This window comes from Mauremys mutica, chromosome 17 (assembly GCF_020497125.1).
Source record: "Mauremys mutica isolate MM-2020 ecotype Southern chromosome 17, ASM2049712v1, whole genome shotgun sequence".
In the NCBI taxonomy this organism is placed as follows: domain Eukaryota; kingdom Metazoa; phylum Chordata; order Testudines; family Geoemydidae; genus Mauremys; species Mauremys mutica.
The window spans coordinates 25,343,894-25,358,644 of NC_059088.1; the positions used below are offsets into that span (position 1 = coordinate 25,343,894).

Consider the following 14,751-nt stretch of genomic DNA (forward strand, 5'->3'; position numbering starts at 1 on the left):
AGCCTGCCCTAGACAAATTACCCAAACCATCAGCAGAGATCAACTCTTGCTGCCAGTTTCGTCACAAGGCAAAGTATGTATCTTCTTCTACGTAGACCAAATGCAACTGGGAACGATGGAGAGGGAATAAATGAAGCCCCCCATAATGGCTATAAAAAAATCTCACTGGGGGAACTCAGGGCTGGAACAGTTGGGGGCTGGAATGAGGGGCATCAGCAGAGCCAAATGAAATTAATGGGCAGCAAGTTTAAAACAAATACAAGGAAGTTCTTCTTCACGCAGCGCACAGTCAACCTGTGGAACTCCTTGCCTGAGGAGGCTGTGAAGGCCAGGACTAGAACAGCATTTAAAAGAGAACTGGATAAATTCATGGAGGTTAAGTCCATTAATGGCTATTAGCCCGGATGGGTAAGGAATGGTGTCCCTAGCCTCTGTTTGTCAGAGGGTGGAGATGGGTGGCAGGAGAGAGATCACTTGATCATTACCTGTTAGGTTCACTCCCTCTGGGACACCTGGCATTGGCCACTGTTGGTAGACAGGATACTTGGGCTAGATGGACCTTTGGTCTGACCCAGTACGGCCGTTCTTATGTTCTGAGCCCAGGGGACACAGAGGTGGGGCTACAGGTGAGGCCTGAGATCTGCTATCAGAGCTGTGTGCTGTGAAATCTGCCGACACGACCACCCCCGCTGATGGAAGAAGGGCTACAGGGCCACTTCAGAGCTCACAGACACTTGGTCGTCCATTCTGAAATCCTATATCTTGCAGGTTCACCCTGCATCCTGCCCATTAACATCCCTGAGGATAGGGAAGGGGAATGAAAAGGATGGAAAAATTAGGTGAGATCCTAAAGAGAAACCCACCAGGAATATGCAGGAAGTCAAGGTAGGCAGAGCGCTGTCTTTGAAACGTTCTCTAAATGTTTTAATGTTTGGGTCAGGGTCCTATGGTCCATCGCATCACGCACACTCCCTCGCCAGGGCTGCTCGTGAGACAATCTGTACAAAAAGATCCCGCCCCGCTCCAGCAATCATATAAATAATTCCCACTGAATTCAGATGGTCACAAGATGCTGCAGTTAGATTAACAGCAGGCAAAAGCCAGGTTTAGACAAGAACGAGGCGTAACAGGGATTTAGTGTTTCTGTCTCAGCACAGAATCTGCCCCGATGAGTTAAATTGCACTGGTGTAAATCCGGAGGCACCCCCCCTGCCTCCAATTGGCCAGATTCTGATCCCAGATACACCTTTGCGAACTGAGTCGCTCCAGTGGAACTGGGCCAGATTCTGATCTCAGATACACCAGTGCAAATCCAGAGTCAGCCCACTAACTCCAGCGGCAGTGGACCGAGTCTGATCTCGGATACATTGGCACACACGGAGCCAGTGTCAACCCACCTGGCGGGTGTATATCGGCATGACTTGGGCGGAGTTTTGCCAATTTACACCAGCTGAGACATGGCCCACTGACTTCAGTGACGTTAGGGCCAGATTCTGGTGTCTGTGGATTTGCTCCACTGAAATCAGCACAGGACTCCGGCTTCCCCAGGTTGCCCAGAGATCACAATCCAGCCTAGGTCCCGTAAAGAGCTCAGACGTTCAACCAGGCAAATCCCTCCTCCCCTGCAACTTCCTTCTCTATAAACTGGATCCAAAGCCCATTGAACTCCATGGGGAGAACCCTGGTGGCATCAAGGGGCTTTGGGTCAAGTCCGTAGTAGCCAGAAGTCCGTCGCCCCATGTTCAGTGTATACTGACGGAAGGGATGATCTGGTGAGGTAGTCACAATTCCAGCTGGAGACATGCTCAGCCCCTCTGAAATCCAAGCCCTTCACTGAGTTATTTTAACAGAGTTCCTCCCTCCCAACTCCAAGATCTCAGACCTTAAAGCAAGGCTGAAGCACAAGGTAAGACTAATTAGGCAACCCAAGCCCTGGAACTAGAGACGTCTGCTTTCTCTCCACTCCTGTATTGCCATTCTGTACAGGGCGTATTTTTAGAGGCTAGCTAAAGAGATTCGGTACCCGGGGCGAGGACAGCGGTGTGGTACGCATACCACTAGGTGAACGAACAGGTTATGGGAGACAGCGAAATGGACGGGATGTTTAAAGCAGCAGCATCCAGGCAAAAATCGTGGCTCCGATCCTGGAATTGGAGCCATGTGGCCGCACCCTCCACTGACTTCGACAGGGAGGGCTGGATTCTGACCTCAGATGCAGCTGTGTGAATCTGGTGCAAGCCCCACTGAGCTGAGCGGTGTTGAGGCCAGATTCGGAGCGTGCTTGGATCCAATGGCAGGATCAGACCAATATATTGATAATATTTAAATTCCTTCCTTGAAACCTCACGGTTGCAGGCAGACAGGAAGAATTGCTCAGCTCTTAGGGCGCTAGCCTGAAACTTGGGAGACCCAAGTTCAATTCCCAGCTCTGCCACAGACGCCCTGCGTGACCCTGGGCATGTCACTTAGTCTCCCTGTGCCTCGGTTTCCCCATCTGTACAGTGGGGATAATAGCACTGCCCTATCCCACAGAGGGTTGTGAGGATAAATACATTAAAAAGATGCTCCGACACTGTGGTAAGGGGATCAGGTAACTAAGATAGATGGGCGTGTTCCTATGGCTGACTCCCCCTCTGCTAGGGGGGAAGTTTGGCCAGCTGACCCCCACCCCCGATTCCCCCTGCTGTGGCTTGGCAGACTCCAGGGGGCAGAGGTCTGGGTACGCAGCATCCCCTTCTCTAGTGGTGCTGCCTGCAAGGTGTGGGGTGAGTAACGGCTTTGCGGAGGGAGCGAAGGGACTGATCAATTGCAGAGGTGTTTCCGTCGTCCAGCCCTGGCCTGGCCTGGTGCCGTTATGGGGCGTTGAGGGAGGGGACGGGCATTCCCCCTGGTCAGAAAGCAAAGCGGATGGAGGGGCTCGTGGCTCCGCGGCGAGTCCCAGGCCAGCTCCCAGCCTGCTCTCAGAGGCTCACGCAGCACGCTCGCTTCTCCTCCGGGGTCTGGGAGGTGCCGTGGGGGTTCTCGCTGGAGAGCGACACCGCGTTGTCCTGGGGGCTTCTCTGCTGCTGCTTCTGCACTTTGTTGAAAATGTCTGGAAGAGGGAGCGATAATGAGGGATCCTGGAGCGGTCCCCTTGGCCCAGGGTAACCCCCACTGGGTGGTGCTTTGTCCCCCTCGAGCCGGGGCTGGCCCACAGACAGAGGCTGGTTCAATTCCCAGCTCTGCCACAGACGCCCTGCGTGACCCTGGGCATGTCACCTAGTCTCCCTGTGCCTCGGTTCTATTAGCCGCACCAGCTCCTGCTTAAAGGGCTAGCGGTCCCGTGTTCAATCCCTGCTGGGGCTCGGCATAATATGGGTGGATCTTCAGGGTCTGCTAGGTTTTCAGTGTGGTGCAGGCCCACAGAGAGAAATGTGGGGCCCTGATCCAGCCTGTTTGTTAGGGTCCTACCTCCTCCCATTTCACTTTATTTCCACAGACATTTTGGGGCTTTCCCTAGCCCCGAGCTCAAGGCCCTGATACGATTGTAGAAAGTGACTACGGAAAAGTTATTTACTTGTTCCCATAAGATGAAAACTAGGGGCCACCAAATGAAATTAATGGGCAGCAGGTTTAAAACAAATAAGAGGAAGTTCTTCTTCACACAGCGCACAGTCAACCTGTGGAACTCCTTGCCTGAGGAGGCTGTGAAGGCTAGGACTAGAACAGCGTTTAAAAGAACTAGATAAATTCATGGAGGTTAAGTCCATGAATGCCCCTTAGCCAGGCTGGGTAAGGAATGGTGGCCCTAGCCTTTGTCAGTGGGTGGAGATGGACGGCAGGAGAGAGATCACTTGCTGTCCCCCTTTACGCCTGCCCCACATCAGCCCTGCTTCGGGGTATTCTTTAGTCCTGTCCCCTTGAACCATGGTGGAAACAGGCAGCATGAGGGTAACTCCTTGCCCAAACCCACTCCCCAGCCGTCTCTCTCTCCAGAGGGTCACACGGTGTTTCCTCCCAGCCGCTGAGCTTTACAGCTAGGAAAAACCCCAGGCTAGCCCAAAACGGGAAACCAGTTGGCCTAGTCGTTAACCTGCCCCCCTTGGTGCAGAGAGAAGCTCCGGGGGCAGACAAATGGTCTGACCGGGCCCAACAGGATGCTGGAACGGATGGGCTAATGGGCTGGTGTGTCATGGCAGGAGGTGGGACACCGGATTCCACTCGGTCTCCTTAGCGCTCCCTGGTGGTGGGGCAGTTGTCACATGGCACCTTGAGCTCTTTCTATGGAGAGTTCACCCCTCTGGGTGCTTCTCCATCAGCCACCCCCAGAGCGGGCTCTGCTCAGAATCCAGCTCCCCGACTCCACGTTCCCCTGCCCCCGGCGCACCTCTCAGTATGGTCTCAAAGGCCTGCTCGACGTTCGTGGAGTCCAGCGCGGACGTCTCGATGAACAGCAGCCCGTTGTTTTCTGCAAGGACAGGGTCACACAAGAGGCATGGGGACCATGGTACCATTTGGAGGTAGCTCCAGCTCCAGCTACCCGAGTATCCCTCTTCCTGCCGGAACATCTTCCCCAGCAGAACGACACTGGGGCATCAGGGTCAGGGAGGGGAGAGTACCCCCACCCTGATCCCCACCCCCCCAGGGTCCTATGGGATCAATACTGAGCACCCCCTACTGAGCCCCCACCTCCTTGCAGCCTGGCACCCCTTGGTCTATCACATTACGGACCCTGCTTCGCTCATGTGGGCCCAGCACCATGAGCTCTGGCTGGAATGGGAGGCTTTCAGGACGTGTTCTCGGGGTGGGGTAGCAGAACCCAGCGGGCGCTGGCTGTCTCGGGGTGGGTCCTCCCGGGGAGGCGGCTCCATACCTGCAAACATCTTGGCCTCCTCTGTCGGCACCTCGCGGGCCTGGGCTAAGTCCGTCTTGTTGCCCACCAGCATGACGATGATGGTGGCCTCGGCGTGGTCGTACAGCTCCTTCAGCCAGCGCTCCACCACGTCGTAGGTCTGGTGCTTGGCGATGTCGAAAACCAGGAGGGCGCCCACTGCCCCCCTGTAATACCTGCCGAGAGAGAGCGGGCGGCCTTCACAACAGGGCCTGAGCCGGAGCCTGCCACAGCCCCACCGCCTCCAGTGGGGTCAGACCTCTCTGGGTGTGTCTCCACTGCACACTAAGCCCAGGCTCTGACTCGGTTTGAGCCCAAGTCTCTCTTCCGTCCACACACAAATCCGTCTGACTCGGGTCAGCGAGCGCTCAGGACCTAGGTCCAAGGACTCTGCTAGTGGGGAGGGTCAGAGCCCGAGTCCTGCTGCACCTTGGGTCCAAGCCCTGTCAGTTTGCTGTGTGGACACAGCTCAAGCCTCAGACCTGACTCAGAAGGTCTGCACAGGGCAGTGTGGACGCGTTAGCAGGGCTGTGAGACCCGGGTCCAGCAATTGGAAGCCCAGGTTTACAGTGCAACACGGACGCTCAAGCACAGGCTTGGAAACACCGAGTCCTCAAGGTCAGGCCCCACTGACCTTGGCTCACTATGCAGTGTAAACATACCCACAGCGCGTCTACCTATAACCCAGCACTGCTGCCCCAAGAGCCGGCCCACAGAGTGGCTAGCGCATCCCTGTCCTCCCTCCCTGTGGTTGAGCTATTAGGATAACAACCTACTACTGCTGCCAAGCAGTGGAGTCACTCCTTTAACTCCACCGGTAGAGAGCTGTGCTGTGCCCATGGAGGGCTGGGGTTCAAATGCTACCGGGCATCAATCACACTCAAATAAACACCCTGGTGGTGTTGACTTTTTTCCCCTTCATTTTCACAGTAGTGTCCTAAGCCCGTTTTGCGCGCATGTAAATGACTCAGGAAGTGCAGGGCAATGGAGAATCAGGCCCTGTAGCTTCATTTGGGTCATAGACACCCTCCATCCCACCTGCTCTAGGGGTACCATGACTCCTCTAAGCGGGTGGTTAGCAGTGGGGACCCACCCCAAGATCTTTGGCTCTAAATGCACAAGCATCTACCACCTGAGCTAAAAGCGCTGTTAGCTCAAAGACTGTAGCGGACTCATACCTCAGTGTGGCCCAGCCACTGGAGGGAGACAGTGAGCCATGCCAAGTATGGGCAGGTCACAGACAATAGCCCCCCGTGCCACCCCCGTGGAGTTCTGCATTCAGAGGCGCCTGCCTCCCCTGTGGAGCCGCTCGCGCCTAGGAACCGCTGCCGCCATCGCCACCCCTCCCGCTGTTGCATCGAGCCGCGCGGCCCGCTTACGCTGAGGTGATGGCACGGTAGCGCTCCAGCCCGGCGGTGTCCCAGATCTGTGCCTTCACCATGGCGTTGCCCACCATGATGGTGCGGGTGGAGAACTCCACGCCGATGGTGGTGCGGCTGTCGTGGTTGAATTCATTGCGGGTGAAGCGCGAGAGCAGATTGGTCTTCCCCACGCCAGACTCTCCAATCAGGACCACTAGGGAGACAAGAGGGAAACTCCTAGCAAAATGAGATGCGAATGGCGATTGTGCACCAGGGATCCTCCGAATCCAAAAGCACAGGAAGATGGAGAATCCTCGTGAGCTGGGAGCAGTACAGGGCATATGACACCCAGTTGTGGTGTTCTGATTCCAGTAGAGAGCTATGGAACATGACTTTGACTGTAAGCTCTTTGGGACAGGAACTTTTGTTATTGCGCCTGTCACAATGAGGCCCTGATCTATGATTAGAGTTTCTGGTGCTACCGCAGTATAAATAATCAACTGCTGCATCTAGGAACATAGCAATTGCCACGTGGGAGCAGCTCATGTGTCCATTTAGTCCAGTATCCTGTCTCTGCATTAAGCAGTTATGGGAAAAACATGTCCATAAGGAAAATTTCTTCCTAGCCCTCATCTGTTTTGTTTTTCCGTATGCAAGGAGCAGATTTCAGTCAGAATCAGATTAAGGAAACCAACCAAAAAAGAAAGGACAAAAGGAAAGTCCCTTATGAGAGAGAGCACAGGGTATATGGCTCCTCTGTAACAATCTACATGGAACTGACTTCACAACAGTTGCTGTCTCTGCATTCAGAGAGAGTTCTTAGAAATACGGTGGCGCAGCATACAGAAAACAAAAGTTTTCTAGCTACACACACCATTGTAGCCACATGATATGACTGCCACTGCTGACCCAGGTCTCACAATTTTACATCAACTCTTGAGATATTTGGGCGAGCTTAAAGTCCCAGCTGCTGGAGTCAGCTGACTTTGTGAGACTCTCAGCTTTCATCTTAAAAAAAACAAGGCAGTTTCTAGCCCTCGTGTTGGTGGAGAAAAACTAGAAAACGTGAAGCAAATGAATCCAGAAGACAAATAAAAAGAACCCCCAAAACTATTTATTTTAAAAATCTCAAGATTTTAAGCCAGTCGTGATTTTGAGGGCCCGGCTCATGATTTTTTGAATACTTGGGGTTGGTGATTCTGGATCACCCTAGACAACAGTCACATTGTTTGCTGGAACTTTTCATAAAATACCCCAAATTTCTTTTGCTGGGCTACAGTTTTCCTTCTTTTCATGCTACAGCCTCTTAACACACCTGTATTAAGCCAAAGTGAAAATAAAACCTGAGAGCGCTTTCTCTCTGCCTCTCTATTCTAAACAGCAACCGAAAAACCTTTATGGAAGATTTGCCTTTTCTTATGGTGCTGTATCTTCTGATCACTCTGTTTTGTGGAATGCACTTGAATTTTCCAGCACAGAGCCAGGAATGTGGCTTAGTATCTAGGGGTATGTGTACAGAGCAGAAAAATACCTGCAGTAGTGCGTCTCAGAGCCTGGGTCAAATGACTTGGGTTCATGCTGGGGGACTAAAAATAGCAGTGTAGACGTGCGGGCTCCAGATGGAGCCTGGGCTCTGAGACCACCCTTCCCCTCCACCACACGGGTCTTTTTTTGTGGTGTGGACACCCTATCGAGCTACGGCACTTTTTCTGGCCCCCATTACCTACCTGAGTGCCTCACAAGCTTTAATATGTTTATTCTCACAAGCCCTCCTTGTGAGCCCGGGCAATGCTATTATCCCCATTGTACAGGTAGGGAAACTGAGGCACGGACCGGCTAAGTGTCTTGCCCAAGGTCACATAGGGAGTCTGTGGCAGAGGAGGGAATCATAGAAATGCAGGGCTGGGACCTTGAGAAGTCATCAAGTCCAGCGCCCTGAGCTGAGGCAGAACCCAGTAAACCTAGACCGTCCCTGACAGGTTTTTGTCCAACCTGTTCTTAAAACCTCCAGGGATGGCAATTCCACAACCTCCCTTGGAAGCCTGTTCCAGAGGTTAACTACCCTGAGATTTAAAAGTTTTTCCTAATATCTAACCTAAATCTCTCTTCCTACAGATTTAATCAATTACTTCTTGCCCTGCCCTCAGTGGACATAGAGAACAATTGATCAAAGTCCTCTTTATCACAGCCATTAATACATTGGAAGACTATCAGGTCCCGCCTTAGACTTCTTTTCTCAAGGCTAAACAGGCCCAGTTTTTTTAACCTTGCCTCACAGGTCCGGTTTTCTAAACCTTTGATCATTTTTGTTGTTCTCCTCTGGGCTCCCTCCAATTTGTCACCTTTCCTAAAGTGCTGGACACAGGACTCCAGCTGAGACCGCACCAGTGCTAAGTAGAGCAGGACAATTCCCTCCCGTGTCTTACCTACGACGCTCCTGTTCATACACCCCAGAATGCTATTAGCCCTAGTTTTGCTTCTCACCAAAAAGGATTTTTGCTGTGTGTTTCAGTTAGACGTTGAAGATCCCGCCCATTCAAACGGACGCAACCTCACTGTCCTGGGTTTGTCTTTATTCATAGTTAAAGACAAAGTTCACAGTTAACTGGGCCTGATTCTCCCATCAAACTGCATCATCAGTGCCGAACAAGTGCGAAACACCTCCCGTTCTGAGTCAGAAACATTTTACACCCCACTTTGCCCTGGCGTAAACACCTGCATGAGGTTCAGGAAGAATCAGACTCATCGTTGTCTTTTTACAGCCAAGAAGGATCATTCTGATCCCCCGCCCCAGTCTGACCTCCAGCATAACACAGGCCATAGAATTGCACCCGAGGGCCAGGACAGTTTCTGAGTAACTGGCCCCACCAGCTGGGACTAGGCGGTAACAGCTGGGCGACTCCCTAGGCAAATAGGTTTTGGCTGTTGGCTTTCTAACAAATCGGGTCCTCCATCTTTTTTTCCTGTCCCTCCCCGGACTGAGCCCATCTGGCCTCCACTCCCTACAGTGAGGGATTTATCTTCATGTTGGCCTGCCTCTTCCTGCAGTTGGCGCTTTGCTAATGGGCCTCCTAGGTGTGTGCACGTGTGTATGTCTTTTGTCCAGATGGCTTATGTCGTAGATATTCCACCCAGGTGGCAATGGAGACAGTCTCCACCCTGTTCCAAGCCACCCTGCAGCTGAGCTCAGCTGTGTCCGCTCTGTTTGCAAAGCAAGCCGGTAGCTCTGATCTTTTGCTCCGTGGGGAAGGGGGGCAGCTAACCCTGCAGTGGCTGCTTGAAACCTGGCTAAAGGATCCCGGCTGAGCTTGCCTGTGCTCTGATACTGTCAGGCCGTGTCGCTCGCTCATGCAGGTGTGGCAGGCGGCAGCGTGTGCAAAGTCTGCACAAACACAAGCCTTCCCGTGCCGTCGCAGCTGTGTGAGTGGGACATTAAAGGGCCAAGCAGCCATTTGTCTCCCTGGCTTTGTTCTGAAAAGGACACTGCCAGCTTTAAATTCATGTAGCTAATCTGTGGCTGCCTAGGGTGTGGAACTTCACGGTGACCCTGGGGACAGAACTCAGATTCCCCCTGCTGCAAAATTTCAGGCCCCTGGTACTCAAACTAAAGGCAACTCCTCATTAGCGCCTGGCAATATAGGGCCTGTGACACACAGTTGAGCTGTTCTGATTCCATTCAGTAGTGGGCAGGGACACATACCAGAGAGGCAGTGTTAGCCAGGGGCTAGAGCACTGGACTGGGAATCAGGAGATCTGGGTTCTTGGCCCAGCTTTGCTGGTGCCCTTGCCCAAGACACCTTCCCCTTCGACTAGCTTGCTGTAAGCTCTGCCGGGCAAGGGCTGTCTCTTATTATGTTTATGTGCAGCACCTAATGTACTGAATACAAGTGATGAGACACACATGGGCCAGGTCATTATAATATTTCTAAACCCTAAATTGCTTTACCCACAATGCTAATGACAACTCCCGAGATTACTGAAGCAGAATGACCTTTAAATGCCTGATGTACTTTTCCCATTTAAGCTGCTTGGACAATATTTATGTTTTGCATTCCACCAGTTAGTTTTTCTTTGCCTCTCCTGCACTGTCACAATTCCACACCAAAACAGTTTTCTCTGCTATTATCAGCACTTAATTCCTGAGTCCTACATAACTCCTGGACCATATGAGGCAGCACCAGTGCTGGGAAAACCTTCCTGGCCCTGGAACCAGACAACACAAAATGAAATAACAAGAATGTAAGTTACACCTCAGCTGGGATTTGAACCTGTGCTCAAGAAAGACCATTCAGAGGCTGAAGCTAATGCACAATGCTACAGCCTATTTATTAAGAGAAGTTGCAGGTTGGGAGCCCATCAGTCTGTATTTCATGACCAACACTTGCTCCCAAAAAGCTTCTGGGTGGAATTCAAGGTGTTGGCTTTCACTAGCGAGTATCAAAAATTTTCCATCCAAGTTGCTTTTCTCCAGAAAGTCGGGGTTTTTGATTAAACACAAATTTTCACAGGAAGTGTTTAATTTCTTCGAAAATCTTTGATTTTTTTTTTCTTGTTGGAAAAGCAAAAAAATGAGAATCTTTGGGCAAAATCCAAAAATGTTTTTGGACAACATTTTTTCAGTGTTTTGATGAAAAATTGCAATGTTCAGCTGAAAGTTTTGAGGATTTTGTTGTTTGTGTCTTTTCACCATGGACGGCCCCATTCCTTTCCCCCCCCTTCCCCCCCCCGCAGTCTAGCTAGCTCTAGTTTTAACCTATCAAGGTTTGGGATCCGATTGCCAGAGCAACTGTCCTTCTGCCAGTGAAATATGGCCATAGAGAACCAGCTAGAAAATAGTAAACATTTTCCTCAAAATATTTAGATTTTTTTTAATGTAAAAATTTTTTCCCTGCAAGTAAAATTTTGTGATTTTTTTTTTCCTCCCCAGGAAACCAAAACATTTTCCTTCTGGGGGAAAATGAACTGGTTTTCGGTTTTTAAAAAATGTAATCCGTTCTGGCTTTTGTGGCAATGCCAGTTACTGAACGCAGCCTGAGCCAGATTAGAATAAACTGTTCCCTAGAGGGGTGCGATCCTGTCAGGCCCTGATCCTGTCGCCGGGCCTTACGCTGTGGGGGCATTATTATTTTTTGTGTTACGGTAGCACCTGGAGGCTCATACCAAAACTGAGGCTCCAGCGTGATGGGGGCCGTGACTGCACATAGCAAGAAACAGTCCCTTGCCCCTTATGGGGCCTGAGAGGCACAGAATAGCCACAACAGGGTGCATTCTGGCCACACCCCGATCCACTCTCTATAGCCCTTACATCAGCTCCATACCAGCCGGGGCAGCCCCATGTGCAGGCAGGATCCTTACAGGGCTATTTCCTCCGCTTATGGCTACCAGCTCCCCATTCTCCACTGCTCCGCACCTCATGGAGGCGTTTGCCCCGGGGTGACCCGTTCTGGTTTGGTAGCACTTTGCATGGATGTAAGTGAGCACTCACGGTGCAGTGTGAAGGAGTATCGGCCCCCAGAGTGTTCAGTCTGGACGTCCGGACATCCATCAGGATCCCTGCGAATCCCTGGGGATCTGGGTTGCCAGAAGCCCACGTGCTTCCACTGTCTCTCTGCTGTAAGGCTGGCCACATCCAACTGGCCCACCCATCCAGCCAAGCCAGCAGTGACCAGTACCTAACGCTTAAGGGGGAGGTGTCAAACCCCCTGACCGCACCCTGCAATGCAGCTGTAGGTCCAGGCACTGAGCTGGGCTGCGGATTTACTGACAGGATGCTTGGTGGGTTCCCAAAGCCAGTCACAACCTTGCAGTGACTGGGGGGGGAGTGGCAGAGGGGCTCATCTGACCCAAATTCCTGGTGCATCTGCACTCACTTCACTGGGGCTTATACCCAGGCGTGGTGGGATTTGCCCTCAAAGATCCACCACCAAGGACTCCCCACAACCACAAGAGAAACCCAGCTGACCTTCTGGATGGCTGCTTCCCCTCCACCCCTTGTTTGCGCTACAGGCCCCAGCCCACCACCGCCGCTCCATCCGGCCTCCCGCACCCACCTCACATCCCATCCATCCTCTGCCCCCCCGGGCCCCCAAGTCCACCCCTTTCAAAAGGCAGAACCAGCCCATTGCAGAACGCGCAGCCCAGCCTGCAACCAGCCGCGGAACGGGGGTACCAATAAAACTCACCCTTAAAGACAAAGTTATAATCCTCCTCCGCCGTCCCCATCTCTCCCAGCCACACCTGGCCCCCTCCGGCCTGGGATCCTCCTCTCAGTCTTTGCCTGCTTCCTTAACAGCCAGGGGGTGGGGGTGGGGGTTTGTTTGATTTTTTTTTTTTGCCACGATCTGATAAACCAGGAAGGTGGAGGACAAAATTTCCTCCCAAGACAGGGAAGTTGAAAGCAATGGGGAGGAGAGTTGCCAGCGGGGGAGGAGACCCACAGGGCCAAGTTCCCTTTGCTGCACCAGCCAAACAAGCAAAAAAAAAAATAGCCAGCCCTGTGCTTCTGAGGCCTCTTTTCGAAGGGGCCGGGCGGGGAGTAGATCCTTGCTAGGCGGGTTGAAGGTGCAGCTCTGCTGGGCTGGCTGACTCAATGGGGTGTGACCTGGGTGTCGCCGTACAGGTTTGTCAGGTAGTGCTCACCGCCCCCCCCCAGCGTCACATGGCTGCTAAACACACCCCCGCATGCTGCCTCCGCTTGTGCTAATGCTGGACGAGGCAGGGGTGCCAACTGTGGTCGGACACATCCCTGGGGGTTTCACCACGTGACGTCATCACGAACGAAAGATTCAGCTTTAATTCCTGGGCACTCCAGGGCAATCCTGGAGGCTTGGCAACCCTAGGAGTGGGGACCCGATCCTGCCCTTTCTTTGCTCTCCCGTGGAAGTGCCCACGACTTGCAAACTGGCCCAGGCTGCATAAGCCACAGGCACTGCAGTTTATTGATGAGCTGGCCTGTTAGACGCCCCCCGGCCACAGGACCTCCTGGCCAAAGTGCAAAGAGCAGGAGGCCAGAGAGCAGGGAGTGGGAGGCTGAGGATGGAGAGAGGAGCATTGTGCAGGTTGAACCAACTCTGCTGATCTGGGGGCAAGTGCCACAGAAAAACCTGCTTTGCCTTAGCTGCTTCTGTACCTACCGCTGGCTCGGCTCCCCCAGCAACAGCCAGCACCTGGCTAGTGGCTGATGCCCGGGACTGACTCCGGGACCTCCAGTGTGAAAAGCCCGAGCCCCTATTGTGTGAGCTCAGCTCTGTAGGCAGGGACAGCAGCAGAGGCCTGGCCGCTGTGGCTAGGGCAGAGAGGCCTATCACACACACTCTGGCCTGGGGCTTGCACCGTTTTTTCCCCCTGGAGCACTCCTTGGAGGAGCAGCGAGCCAAGGGGATGTTTATATCACCTGAGACAAGCGACTGAGTATTTGGGAGGAGAAGGAACGAGTTGACAATGAGATCCTGGCCAAGGGTGACGAGAAGGGAGGGAAAGAGGGTCCAGTTGTACCAGGAAGCCCCAAAATACCTGTGTAAATAAAGTGAAATGGGAGGGACCCCAAGGAACACCATGTACTCAGGCCTCACATTTCTCTTGCTGCCCTGCAGATGGTCCCCCTGATATTGCTAAGGTGAACCCAAGGAGCCTGAGGGAGGCATTCTCTATCATCAGCATTTGTATGACTATAGCACCTAACTGTCTCCATTGAGAGCTAGGCCCCGCAGTGCTAGGTGCTGTACATAGACACAGTGAGAGACAGACTCTGCCTTTAGAGAGCTTACAATCAAAACAGAGGCACAAAGGAGGGAAGGGGAGTGATTTCCCTCATGGTTAACAGCAGAGCTGGGAATAAAACCCAGCTCTCCAGAGTCCCTGGCCAGTGGGCCATCCACTAGGCCGGGCTCTCCTCTCACAAGCAGGTAGTGTAATTGTATCAGCATCTGCACTGGGAACTGGTCTGGTACAGGAGACACTGGGAAGCCCTCTAGAGAGGTTGAGGGGAAAGGATTTAAACCCAGGTGTGTTGGTGGGGAACCCCCAATATATTTGTGGATCATTAAGGAAATGGGTTTCTGAGTTCCTAGCCTTAGAGAGGTTTGAGCATTGGCCTGCTAAACCCAGGGTGGTGAGTTCAGTCCTTAAGGGGGCCATTTAGGGATCTGGGGCAAAAATCTGTCTGGGGATTGGTCCTGCTTTGAGCAGGGGGTTGGACTAGATACCTCCTGAGGTCCCTCCCAACCCTGGTATTCTGTTCTAAAGCCACTGCAATCCAGACAGCTGGCTCCCCAGAGCGGTGGCTGCAAAAGACTCCACCATAGGATCTTAGGGAAAGGAGGGGGTGTGACAGAGCCAACAAAGGCCTTGTTCTGTGCCTGGGACCGCACCTCTTTACTGGTGGGTGGAGAGCTATGTGTGCTAATGCCACTGCCTACAGATGCAGGTGAAAATTCAGCAGGGATGGGAGAGGCCAGGCTCAAGCTGGAGAAACCAGACGCATTAGGGGATTAACGTGGCACAGCACTGATGCTACACCCC

At 52.7% G+C, this 14,751-nt stretch overlaps 1 protein-coding gene across 1 annotated transcript; it reads right to left on the minus strand.

Moving 5' to 3' along the window:
- Window positions 1-915: 915 nt before the first annotated feature.
- Window positions 916-12,722, minus strand: RAB25 (RAB25, member RAS oncogene family). Its single transcript, XM_044991332.1, has 5 exons — window positions 12,414-12,722; window positions 6,250-6,445; window positions 4,853-5,046; window positions 4,367-4,447; window positions 916-3,091 (listed from the first exon to the last, which is right to left on the minus strand). The coding sequence occupies exons 1-5, from the start codon at window positions 12,451-12,453 to the stop codon at window positions 2,961-2,963; spliced, it is 642 nt and encodes a 213-aa protein (XP_044847267.1). The 5' UTR covers window positions 12,454-12,722; the 3' UTR covers window positions 916-2,960.
- Window positions 12,723-14,751: the final 2,029 nt, after the last annotated feature.

What these genes read in the sequence shown, in the direction of transcription:
- RAB25 (XM_044991332.1), bottom strand. Translation starts at nt 12,453, where the DNA reads ATGGGGACGGCGGAGGAGGATTATAACTTTGTCTTTAAGG. An exon ending in TTATAACTTTGTCTTTAAGG is followed by an intron (nt 6,446 to 12,413) that starts GTGAGTTTTATT and finishes TTGTCTCCCTAG; the next exon opens with TGGTCCTGATTGGAGAGTCT. An exon ending in CTTTGAGACCATACTGAGAG is followed by an intron (nt 3,092 to 4,366) that starts GTGCGCCGGGGG and finishes TCCCTCTTCCAG; the next exon opens with ACATTTTCAACAAAGTGCAG.